The 12,894-nt window shown below is 40.8% G+C and overlaps 2 protein-coding genes across 2 annotated transcripts; both read right to left on the reverse strand.

Annotated features, from left to right (window-relative positions):
- Positions 1-17: 17 nt before the first annotated feature.
- On the reverse strand, positions 18-1,109 carry LOC144536621 (uncharacterized). Its single transcript, XM_078279851.1, has 3 exons — positions 777-1,109; positions 480-619; positions 18-389 (listed from the first exon to the last, which is right to left on the reverse strand). The coding sequence occupies exons 1-3, from the start codon at positions 852-854 to the stop codon at positions 98-100; spliced, it is 510 nt and encodes a 169-aa protein (XP_078135977.1). The 5' UTR covers positions 855-1,109; the 3' UTR covers positions 18-97.
- A 654-nt stretch (positions 1,110-1,763) lies between these two features.
- On the reverse strand, positions 1,764-9,799 carry LOC144536201 (GTPase IMAP family member 8-like). The gene is made up of 5 exons (XM_078279214.1): positions 9,662-9,799; positions 8,864-9,550; positions 6,010-6,762; positions 3,285-3,494; positions 1,764-3,191 (listed from the first exon to the last, which is right to left on the reverse strand). The coding sequence occupies exons 1-5, from the start codon at positions 9,678-9,680 to the stop codon at positions 2,995-2,997; spliced, it is 1,866 nt and encodes a 621-aa protein (XP_078135340.1). The 5' UTR covers positions 9,681-9,799; the 3' UTR covers positions 1,764-2,994.
- Between the last annotated feature and the right edge of the window lie 3,095 nt (positions 9,800-12,894).

A 12,894-nucleotide genomic window follows, 5' to 3' on the forward strand; every position in this document is an offset into this window, starting at 1 on the left:
TGGACCCAAATGCAAAGTTCAACAAAAAAAAGGTTTATTTAACAAAAAGGGGGAAGGAGGTGAGGGGAGGAGGACGCCAGGAACGGGGACACGTGGTCTAGGGAAGGATGGCGAGGGACTTGAGGACTGGGGTAGGATAGCAAGGGTTGAGAGGACAGAGATAGGATGGCGAGGGATGAAAGGGCAGAGGAAGGATGGCGAGGGAGCACTGTGGAGCGCGGGCAGACCGGGGCAGAAGAAGCCGAGGAGGAGGCACTGGGAGCCGGGGTACCGATGAGCCAAAGAGGGGAAGACTGGAGCGGAGGCAGGTTGGAGCAGGGAGCCGTGAGAGGGGTACCGAATGGTGAAGCCAGCTGACTGGAGGTGGGAGTGAGGTGTGCAGCTGATGACTGCGGGGAGAAACACAAGGAGAGGTAAGGACAGGATAATGACAGGTAAGTCTACAACTATTTGAAGCACGAGCGTGTAGCGAGTATCACCAGTATGGCGGAGACAACGATCCAGCGAAGATAATGAGTGGAGCCAGGGTTGAAATCTTGAGCTTGATTGTAGATGGCAGGCAGGTGTGCGTGGCGGGAGAGCAGTGATATTGGAATGATGAACAGGTGTGTGTAGTCAGCTGGCAGTAGCAGGCAGGAGGAGGGGAAAACACAGGAGACACATGCTACGTTTACACGTGGCCGGCTATTTGCATAAACGGACATTTCAACCTCTCCGTTTTCAAAAATAACCGTGCACAGCTGTCAGTTTTCAGAAAAGTGTTTGTTTACACGTACCCGTGTATATATGCCGTAAATGTCGTCACAAGCATGCCAAACCTGTAGGTGGGAGTGTAACGAGAAGCTCAAGCCCATGTTAGCCAATCAGAATCCCGAAAATAGCAACAACAGCAACGAATCACTTCCTCTCTCTTCTCTTTCTCACTTCCTCAGCTGCCTAAACCTCCGTTTGTCTCAGTTTACATGCAAACGTGCAAACAAAGTTTTCCAAAATCTCCACTCTGGCCGGAGCTTTTTAGAAAGAATCGTTTTCAGAGGCAAATTCTCCGTTTGCGTGTAAACGAAGGGCACAAACGAAGGGAGATGTCTCCGTTTTTCAAAATAACCATGTACGTGTAAACAGGGTAACAGAGAGAGGCAGGGCCAACAGAGAAACACACAAAAGAACTAGAGAACTGGAAACACAAACCCCAAACCACAACACAGGAATGTTGTTCTTGGTAGTTAAGGGTGCGTTCACACCTAACCTGTCTGGTTAGGTTCAAAGAAACTCTGGCGCTTTCGCCTGTTTTGATTGGTTTGTTTGTTTTGGTGTAAAAGTTGTTAATCAGACGGTGCAGTTTGTATTGTGGTGTAAAAGCAAATAATTTGGTAACCATGGTCATATGCATGTTCGTCACCACGTGAGTGCAGGGATTTTGCCTGATCAGTTAGATGGGTGTTGTGTTTGTGTCCTCTGTAGTTTGACGATTCATCATTAAAAGTTAAGTGAAACTAAGTAAATACCCCTACATTGTTTAATTTCTTTCCTTGGTCTGGACCAAGTTTTTGTCCAGAAGATGATTTTAATAGTAAAGTACCTGCCAAAGCATGCAGTTATATGCCTACCAACCACTTGATTACCTGCCTGCAGGGCTTTTGTTGACAGATTTTACACTCTGCTGCATTCACAGCGATTGTAAAATGTATTTTGCCCCACAGCTGAACTGTAAACTGCAGTTCTTGTGTGAAAAGTAATTGGGGGGGAAAAAAAAACACTGCACCTGAAAATTCTATCCAGCTTTATTACTATAATAACAGCATTTCAAAGTTGGACTTTATTATTAAGCTGCGGCATTTGCGTGGTAGCTTTAATAAGGATAGGGCATCTTTATTTCAGTACATACAATACAACAACATACTAATTATCCTGGGTTCCCCAGGTGTATTTCCTGGGAAAATGGAGCGTATCTCACTTCCCAGTATTCAACCTACTCATCAAATCCCATTGACTGGATCATGAAGACAACCATAACCGAACAAAACCTGGGGATACAGTGGACTGTAGTCCCAATTAGAAGACCTGGACTTCGCAGATGATATAGTCCTCTTGTCACATGTCTACACAAATACAAATGCAGACCAAACTCACAAAACACGCCACAGTTGCAGACTCCTCATCAATAAATCAAAAACCAAGGTGATGAATATCAACCATAAAACAAAAATGCCATAAACCTGGACTGAGAAGCACTAAAAAAAAGTGGACGTATTTACATACCTGGGAAGCATTGTTAGGAAGGACAGAGGGAGTGATAACGACATACAAACAAGAATAGGAAAGGCAAGATCATCCTTCTTAATTTTAAGACAAATATGGAGTTCAAAACACTTTTTTTTTTTTTTTTTTTTTTTTTTACAAAAACTAAAATCTGCATCTTCAACTCAAATGTCAAATCAGTTTTATTTTACGGGGCAGAAACATGAAGAGGCACAACAGCAACAAGCAAGCAAACTTCAAACCATTATAAACGGATGATTACGAAACATCCTGGAAATCTACTGGCCAAACACAATAACTAACGAAGTACAGAAAGTGGAGGCAGAACTCAAGGAAACATCATCCTGGAAGGAAGCAGAGAAGACCGCCCATAAAGCTGGAGAAAGTTCATCAATGACCTATGCTCCCCAAAGACCAAAATGGGTTAAATGAATGATCACATAACACACTGCCTAACCCTAACCCACCACCTCAACATGCAACCTTACAGTACAGATTAACAAGATAATAAATAGCTAGATCACAAATGAGGCAAGAAATGGCCAAAATAGTACTGGTAACAGGCTTGCTAGCAGGACTTTTTACATGTTTACACATAAATGTACATTTACTCTTTCATTGTGTTGTGGAATGGAGGCGGCAGAATGCGTTGCGGAGGTCACTGCTATATAAATCAACACTGCCGCGACACAGAACTCGCCGGTCTTGGACGAGACCATGATGTGACAGCGAGTGTCAATTCTCAGTGTCTTTCACAGTCTTCCTGTAGTCTTCTCTCAGTATTTCTTCCACCGGTTTCTCAATGGTGATCGAGTCGATCCCAGAATCTGTCCCGTGCGCAGATGGTGTATGTTGGGTTTTCAGCCACAATCTTACTTTTTCTCTTGATTTCAGCAGTCGATACCTATCTGGCTCGGAGTCAGCATTCCCCTCTTCGGTGGGAAAAAAAAGAATCACAACTTTAAAAGCAATACAAAACTAAACAAGACAGCAGTTACTTGCTTGTAGGTATTTGATTTATTCACCTTTGTAGAAATATGTCCAAGCCTGCTCCATGGCCACCTCTCGTCTGCTCCACTCTCTCTCCAGAAGTCCCATCCATCTGTTCAGAGGCCCAGATGCTGCATCGCCTTTACTTGCAGCACCAAAGTAAGTCTCAAAGTTATCTTCATGTCGGTGCTCCATTTGTTCTTTCTCTCCTTCTGAACTCCCAGATGTCTGCTTGTCTTCACTCACTGGTTAGAAAACACAATAAACATGTTTGTTCTACAAAAGATAAAACTAATTTAAGATGCTGCTAGAATGTAATGTAATACATGGCCCTTTAGGATTAATGTGTGCAGTTATGTCCGTGTATGGGCTGCATGGAGCAAGTTGTTAGACTTAATACACTACAGGGCAATGTCACGTAAACTACCAAAGAAAACTACTTCTATGAAGGTAAATACGGTGCAACGTGTACTTGTAATTGTAGACCTGATGTAAACACTTGAACTTATATGTTAACATTTTGACAAAATATTCACACACATGAGGCCACAGAAAGAAAAGAAAAAACCTGAGAGTTCATGAAAGTGAAATTTCCATTCATAGAATATATTCACAACCCGTGTTCTGAATGTAAAGTCGCAGAAAAAATATTCGCAAATGTGTAGATTGAGATTAATATAAATACTGACTGCAAACTTGTAATGCAACATTTACTCATGTTCCGTTTTTTTATGTGCCCGTTTTCCAGCACCACGACAACTTTGTGATTACAACCTCTCGAATCGGTCACTGCAACTTCACATATGTGCTCTCAGCATCACAAAGTGACAAATCTGCGTGCTTTTACCTTTGCAACACTTCTTGCGTTAAATGTGGTGCAAAACAAATCTGTACCTGTGGACGTTCTAATTCAGCTCACATGTGTGTATATTTTATACATGTGTTTAACATACAAGTTTAGATTTTTGTTCTACAAGTGCTTACATCAAATCTACAAGCTCCCGCATTTTGCACCATATTTACCTTCATATACTTCTATTAGGGATTGACCGATACTGTTTTTTCAGGGCCGATACCAATTAATAGTAGTTAATGAAACTGATAACCGATTTTTTGGAATCAATATGCATTACAGTGAAAATGAAAATCCTAAAGTAAAAAAATTAAGATTTTGGAATGTTACATACTCCAACACAAAATGTTGTTTAAATGCTTTGAGCAATTAATTAATAAATTAGAAACTTTCAACATAATACTTTAGGGAATTCTGGAAAAGGTTAAGGGCCCGAAGGCCAAAAAAGGTCTGACTCCAATCGATCTGCCTATCAATTCCCCGCGGGTCCGTTGATGTCAAATAGTTCACCAGAACACTGAAATCATTTGCTTAGACGATAGGTTCAAGTCAAGTAACTTTACTAATACAGTATTCCAAAAGTACAAAACACGTGGGTTACACAAATAGATCCTAAGTTTCCCTGGCCACAGACAAAGTATACAGGGTCAGGGCCACTCAGTCTCTCTCGAATTGTAAACAACCCCGTCTCAACATCTCCCTAACCTTTTAACCTCCTATGCAGGGGCGATGCGCCTCTTCTGTATCCAGGCCGATATGTGTGTGTGTGTGTATGTATGTATGTATTTATGTATGTGTGTTCATAGACCACAATTAGATGCAAATCTTCTTGTCCGTTGCAACTTCCTCTTCTTGTGACCTTTTCTCTGTGTACGATCACACATATCAACCTAGAAGCTGTTTCCTGTCTACTTCTCTGTCTGGCACAGAAAACAGCAGAGATGTGCAAATGTGTCTCCCTGAAACTTGTAACCTTTCTTCTCTAAGACAACACGCAACTCTTATGCAATGAGCAACACTATATGAATTTTATACTGAGAATATCACATCTAAATAATAGTAATATTTCTACAATACACAGTAAAAGTTAGTCAGATAGTGCTGTGAGCAGGACATTAAGTCAGACTCAGTTGTGAGTGAAACCGAAGAAAGGGACAGACAGAGCTGTAACTCACTTTTTAATGAATTAACTTTATCGGTTATCAGGCAAATAAAACGCTGATACAGATAATCTGCAAACTGCCAAAAAACTGGCCGATAATCGGCTAGGGCTGATAATCGGTCTATCCCTAACTTCCATACTACGTCAACTTGAACTTAATCACATAAATCATAAACAAAGCCGTCAACAGCTCCTCTGTTCTATTGTAATTATGTTTTAAAAGTCCCATATCATGCTCATTTTCAGGTTCATTCCTGTATTTTGGGTTTCTACTAGAACACGTTTAAATGCTTTAATGTTCAAAAAACACATAATACTTCTCATACTGTCTTTCTGAATATACATGTGTTCACCCTCTGTCTGAAACGCTCCGTTGTAGCACCTGTCTCTTTAAGCCCCCATCTGAAAAAGCCCATTCTGCTCTGATTATTCAGTGTTTCCATTTCTTCCTGATCTGCGCTCTTGAGGTCTCTGCACCATCATTGCAGTCAGGGAATGACTGTAGTAGCTGCACTTTTTACCCATATCTAGTTGTGACATCACAACAGCATGGAAGTATGACTCGTTTAAAGGCACAGTTTCGGAATACGGGCTGTGTGCATTTCTCTGTGGACTAAGCATTTTGATACTTTCAAAGTATACAGCACCTCGATCTGCTTTATAATCAACAAGACATGGAAAATCTCACTGTTTGCAAAATGGGACCTTTTAAAAAATATTGTTCTGTATATCTCTGGATACTTACTGTTTAGTGGGGAGGCCATACTGTGATAGCTATAGTGTTTTTCCCAGTTATTGCGATCCCACTCAATGAAAAGTTGGTCTGTGATCTCCTTGGTTGTGTTCTCATCTTTGTTTTCAGTTGTATCGTCACTTCTGTCTTCCTCAGTATGTGGATTACCGGTTTCAGGGTAGGGACTGACGTAAAAAGAGCTGTTTCCTGCCACCATCTCATCCATCTTTTGCAGCAGCTCTGTTACCTGATCATCAGCATTGCTCGTATTGTCTAGGACATGATACCTGTTTCCACATTTCTCAATAAGCCAACGGAGAGCCTTGCCTTCACTTTCAATGTGTTGCTCAATAGTTTTGTCCCCCATAGCGTCCCCGAATGTAAACAACACAATAACATGTCTCCACACTCTCTGTCCAAGCAGCCTCATGTTGCCCTCTGTGACTCTTCTCTGTTCGTCGGTAAACGATGTGTCAACCGGCACTGCCAGCAAAATTACATTTGGTGATGGTGAGCATAGAGACACTCCATTCAAAATCTCAGACTTCAAAGTCGAAGGGGTAAACATTGCTGGGAAGAATTTCCACCATCCAGGAGTGTCCACGATGACGACCTCTCTTCCACCCACCTCGCCGCTTTGCTTTAAAACTTTCACTGTTCTGTCACCAGAATGAAACACCTCAGCGCTCAAAATAGTGTTCCCACTGAAACTCTTCCCGGAAAACACCCATCCGACCATCAAGATCCTGAGGTTGGGTGTTGGCTCTGCAAAATAAGATGAATATTTGAAATATGGTACTTTTAAAGGGTAATTGTTGTTCATTACAACTTGGGTATGATTATTGTTATAGTTTTGGTCCTCATTTTAATTTATAACAAAATAATTAAACAAAAAGATTAAACAAAAGATTGAAAAGGTGAGATGTAGTTGAAAACTCTGGAAACTTACTGTTTGCAATTGTAACATAGTTGAATGGGTTCAGGTTAAATTCTACTAAATTGGCATAACTATGCCATCTACTGTTATAATTTGTACCTGCTTCGAGTAGTAGTATCACAGGATTATGGGAAATTCCTCACAGCAACGGAGGATTTCCAACAAGGTAACATGTCTGTGAATGCTTGTGGACAATAAAGCATTAACTACTTGCAAAGGACTTTAAAGTTGACTCAGTATGTTTGGTCAGATATAATAATTGCCTTAAGTTAATTTCGCAATGGTTGTATTTAGTTACCAGACGTTTTATTCATGTTTTAGAACATATTTTCTGTATGCTGTCTAGCACCTACATGTGCCGTCTTTCCAGACAGCATGCTTGCCATTGTCCAATGAGATGAGCATTCACACACTGTTGTCTTCCTTTGTAAACGAAGGTACGTTGCAGTATGTTGTATGTGGCTGTAGTCAGCTGTGAAATGTTTTGTACTGAGATATTTATTTGTGATCTGCTTGATATTTTGTACTGTGGGAAAAGTCAACTACATAATTATCATTGTTAATTATTGTTAAAATACTGAAAAGGATAAAAAGTAACAGTCCAGTATGAAGAGGCCATATTATATTTTTGTTTATAGTGACTCTGTTAATTTGCAAGAGAACAGCTTCAATTTTGCTTATTTATTTCAATTACATAATGTACATGTACATTTATTAGTCATGTAGATTGCTCCGCTAAGTGTCACAGCATTGCACAGAGAAAATTAGGTTGTAGAGGTGGGAAATTCCTCACAGCAATGGACTATTTCCATGCTTGCCGTTGTCCACTTATCTTCCATTGTAATTGCAGGCAGAGGCTGATTAAACTGGCTGTTAGACCAACCTGACCGGCTCCGAGGGATACACAAGACATCTCACATAGGTCACACAATCATATGATTTTCCAAATAGATTTGCAGGGTGCAATTTGTGAAGAAAGCAGGGAGGGGGGGGGGATGTTTTTGTTTTGATCATGCACAACAAAACAAAACCTGCAATAATTAAATCCCCCTTCCAATACCATGGATATATTGCCACTTGGCCGGTCGTGCCAAAACACTAATGCACTTAGCACAATATCCGATGGAAAATAATCTCAAATAGCACAACGTGGTGTCATCATGAAACACAGCGCTTTCAAGCTGGAGAGCAGGGTTCACTGCAGCGAAAACAAAATACCTTCACCCAGGAAACGCTCGTTTCGTTCCTCGGGAGTGTTTTAATCCAAATCCGATCTTTTTCCTAAACTTAACAAGTCGTTTTGGTGCCTCAATTTAGCTGTCATCGCTGCATGACGCTCACTTTTTCTGGCCTAACTCCACTACCATGGCCCCTGAAAGGAACGTCATCTGGCGGTGCCTGTATCCGGCTCGCAGTCACCTGTTGGCGGCTTAAACAACTGCCGCTGGTAGCCGGCGTCCTGGAGCTCTGTAGCGGCTAAATACAACCAGCAGCTGCCGCCGCTCGGATTTTATCGTTCTATCACGTTACAGCGCTTTACTTTGTTTAAAATACTTGTATTTTAGGTATGTAATTAATATATGGTCTAGGCTATTGGTGAAGTAGATGATCACTTTAGTCCCCACTGGGGATAAAAGAAAATTGAGCAGAGGCAGGTTTATCAGAAAAGGGGGAAATCACGCACCCCCCCGGCAAATCGCACCCTGTAAGTTTGGTTAGCCTAGGGGTTTGTTTTCAATCGGATTGATCGTCTGACAGCTGGTGATTGTCTCACCTTTGGACCTTATTTACGATGTTCACACATCTCAGCAATTAACTTGGTGACTACAAAGCTATTATTACAGAGGTATGATGGCTAAAACTACAAAAATAATAGCCAAGAATTCTTTATTTAAACTTACATAATCTAATCAAACAAACTCAACTGACCTGTCAGGAGATTTCTGAGCTCTTGTCTTTGTTGTTGTGATTGAAGGTGCAACTCCTCAGCTTTTTGGGCCACTCCCTTCCTCTTCAACTCAACACTTTGCAGCAGCGTACTGTCTGCTTCATACCATCCGTTTTTCGCCACCATTGTGTCAATCTTCTCAAACAGCTCTTTGACCTTTACTTCGTTGTCGGTGCTGTTGTCATAAAGAGTGAGATATCTGTTACCACATGCCTCTAAAAGCGACTGGAGTGGCGCTCCTTCCCTTGTGATGTAATCCTCTATGGTTTTGTGGCCTACCTGGCCTCTTTGGCTGAAGGCCACGATCGTGTGATCCCACACCTTGTCACCAAAAAAGTGTTGCAAGTGCTCACTTGTTGCCCTCTTGGAGTCTTTTTTGAATGGTAGTTCAGCATTAATCACCAGGATAAACCCATGCAGTCCAGGTGGACACAGAGTGACACTGAGAATTGCTTCTGTCTTGAAAAGTTCTGGTGTATGATACAGGGTATATCCACGCAGCCACCCTGGGGCTGTGACCAATGTGACTGTTCGCCCGAATATTTCTCTCTCTCCCCTCTCACAGCGGGATGTTAAATCTCTTGGATTAAACACCTGTCTTCCCAGGATGATGTTTCCAACTAGACATTTCCGGGAGCTTTTTGATCCCACGAGCACCGCATTCAGCTCTGACAGAAAGAAAGTGAGACAGAGATAGTAACATGAAAAAAATATTAATACTTGAAGACAGACTGTTGAAACACATCTTTCATTCACATTATCAGACTTTATGGACTCACCTTTGGCAGATTTCTTCATGTTTTCAGAACATCCATAAAGGCTTCTAATGGGTTTGATTTCCTTTATGTCTTGTTGATGACTGTGTGAGCACCGAATGTAACACTGATCACACTCTTGTCTTTTAAGTAGCAACTCCCCATTTCATCGTCTTCTAATAAACCAACAGCATACCTTCTTGTAGATGAGCCAAGATCGGACAAGATAAGAACCTGTTCTGAGCCACATTTCTTTCAGATGTGTTCTGCACCGTGCCAGTAAATCACACCTGTTGGCTTGTTTAATACAACCTGTTTGCTGTTTGTTGGATTCCTCCAATTGTAATTACATGTGGCTGCTGTCAGGGGAACAAATATATTTAATAGGGCAAAGCATTTACTTTTGTATATTCTTGCTGTCTTAACAGAGTGAAATTAAAAACTGTGTACAGTGTACAGAAATGTCTGAATAAATGAGCAGAGAAAAATTACAAATGCAAATGTAAAAATAATAACGTGTCACAATTTTTTTTCCTTTAATTTCTTACCCATCCCATAACCCTTTCAAGAAATTTTCGATGGCTATACAGATATTCAACATAAAAGGTAACTTGTCAAATTTGGCTTTAAATACAAACACTCCCGGTATTCACACCTGTTTATGCAGCACAAGAATCATACAGTATGTAAATTCTAATGAGGATTTGTGAATTGAAGTTATATATTTTTTTATTTGATTTATTACTGCTATTGATTAAGTAGGTTAATCAGTACTTGTGTTATGCTTTTAGTTTGATTGTTACATTGTTGTCACATAAATTAAACATATTTGAGTTTGAGATATCATGTGGACAGCCAGAAGAACGGATAATTCTATGATAGGCCTATGTCAGCTGTCACTTCCTAGAAACTCTGTCATTCAGCGCTGGTATGTTGTTGAACTGGTTGTTCTGGAGCAATTCCAGGTCCCAGAGCATCTTGCCAGTGTCGGCTTCTACTGGCGGCCGCTGCCAGCTGCCTTACATAACCAAATGAATAGGAACACACACATGCCGATGCTGGTTAGTCTTGGTGCAGTATGTTTCCCTATATTTTAAGGTAATATTGTTAATATATATAAACATTATTGACACAATCAACAATATGTGAGCAGTATTTTATGCTGCATATCTAATACCAGTATGCCACAGAATGCTTGCCAGCATGACCTGTAAGGCCCTAGTAATACCATTTCATCTGTCCTAACAATTATTCATGTTAATCCAGCTCTCTGGAGTCAAATGGTGCGGTGCTTACTTTGGACATTAGCAAACCACAGTGATGCTTTATGAAAATCCTCTCTAATGCTGGGGTACAAATGAGCACAATTAGACATTAGCATAATTTGTACAATAGCACTGGGGGTTAAATGTTGACAAATACTGCATTTTATGTAATCAGGAGGTATTACTGTATAGTTCTTATCTGAAATATTTTTCAGAAATTAGTAATATATACATATAGCTGAAAGAGTTTGGTTTTCTCTGTCACTTTAAAGGTGCAGTAAGCGATGCTGCGCTAAGATTGTTGATATTTAAACTTAACTGCCAAACAACTTCACCCCCCAATTGATACAAACTCAATTTCTGCAGCTTGAGTTTGTATCTTACAGCAAATTTTGTCAGTATGTGTGACTGCTTCTGTTCAGGGTTTTAGTGATTGCATGGTTTGATGATTATATATAATAATATATAATCGCACCTGGCTGGCTGTATTGGGGTTTCCTAGCTCTTAAGCCAATGTGTGTGGACCTTTTATTGTGATTATATTATATGGTTTAAGTGTTTTTTTGTAGAAGAATTTGACAGAGATTTAACAGTGAAAATTGGCACTGTCTATTCGTTGCTTTCAGCCATTTCCTCTCTGTGTCTCCAGGTCAGATCTTTTGTGTGTTATACTAACACTGAAGGGCTCCAAGGTTAAGCAACCTTGACTGTGAAGCTGACTTCATAGTAGTCTGGATTGACAACGGTTCATTTACCAGAGAGTACCGGCGGCGCCAGAAGTTCAGCCGTATGTCCCTTATGTCCCTTTGTGTTTACGTTAAACTCCAGTCGCATCCAGGAACAGCAACCGGAACCTCTGAGCTAGCAAGCTAATACACACTGAAAATGTTTTTGAAAAAAATTTGGATCGTGCAACAAGACAGGCCTGCTTGGTTCTTTCGGGGAATGATTGTAAAGATTTACAAAGAATATGTTTACATCATTTACTCTCTAACTGGGACGTTTTGGGACCGATTGGCAGGATTGCTGTGGACGAAGTACACGCAGCGATAAACTGTTAAGAGCCAATGACATTTAACCATATATCCAGGTAATTGTTTTTTGGTTCTTGTTTTTTTTTGGCATTTTAGGCCTTTATTTGATAGCTTAAACATGAAAGGGGAGAGAAAGGGGGAATGACATGCAGCAAAGGGCCCCAGGTTGGAATTAAACCTGCAGCCACTGTGGCGATGACTGAGCCTCTGTACATGGGGCGCACGCTCTACCAGGTGAGCTACCCAGCATCCGCCATACTCCTAGCTGCTGCACCGTAACTATGGTTTCTCAGTTAACACTTACAACTTGAGTCTAGAATTACAAACACACCAGGGGGAGTAGAGGTTGTTATAGAAAAATATAAAATATCTTGTAAAGGTTACAGTGGTTATACGTTTTAACAGTTTTTTTGTTTGTAAATTCAGATATCTCCCCCCTCCGGTGTCACAGGACATTCCGCCGGATGCATGTATGTCCGTTTCCTTCCGCTTTCTTTGTGTTGGAATTTTAAACTGGATTTATGAGGACTATGGTTAACTGCTCCTCAGATCTCTGCAGGGTAAATTGAGACAGCTAGCTAGACTATCTGTCCAATCTAAGTTTTCTCTCACACAACTATTTTACAGCGGCTCCGTGCGGAGTTTAGCACCGCCCATGACAATTGTGATTGGTTTAAAGAAATGCCAATAAACCAGAGCACGTTTTTCTCCCATCCCGGAATGCAGGTGTGGACTAGTAGCCAGACCCTCCTCAGCTCCGCAGCGTGTGGAGGTAGGTCTGGTAAAGCAAGACTAACAACAAGGTGAGTTAAATCAGGTCAGCAAAAACAAGATTTTCAGTGGGTGTTAAAAAATATATAACAGAAATTAAGCCATTACTAATTATACTGGTTACTCCTGTGCTTTCCGGCCATTTAAAATCTATATTATTTTTAATTGTTCATCCAAAATTTCAATG

Source organism: Sander vitreus, chromosome 21 (assembly GCF_031162955.1).
Source record: "Sander vitreus isolate 19-12246 chromosome 21, sanVit1, whole genome shotgun sequence".
Classification (NCBI taxonomy): domain Eukaryota; kingdom Metazoa; phylum Chordata; class Actinopteri; order Perciformes; family Percidae; genus Sander; species Sander vitreus.

Excerpts from the sequence above, each read along its gene's own strand:
- LOC144536621 (XM_078279851.1), bottom strand. The coding sequence starts at position 854 with ATGGGCTTGAGCTTCTCGTTACACTCCCACCTACAGGTTTGGCATGCT. Across the intron at positions 620-776 it reads TTTACGGCATATATACACGG|CTGACTACACACACCTGTTC; the intron begins GTACGTGTAAAC and ends TGCTACTGCCAG. Across the intron at positions 390-479 it reads TCGTTGTCTCCGCCATACTG|TCATCAGCTGCACACCTCAC; the intron begins GTGATACTCGCT and ends TTCTCCCCGCAG.
- LOC144536201 (XM_078279214.1), bottom strand. Across the intron at positions 3,495-6,009 it reads TATGGCCTCCCCACTAAACA|TGAGTGAAGACAAGCAGACA; the intron begins GTAAGTATCCAG and ends TTTTCTAACCAG. Across the intron at positions 3,192-3,284 it reads TTGGACATATTTCTACAAAG|AGGGGAATGCTGACTCCGAG; the intron begins GTGAATAAATCA and ends TTCCCACCGAAG.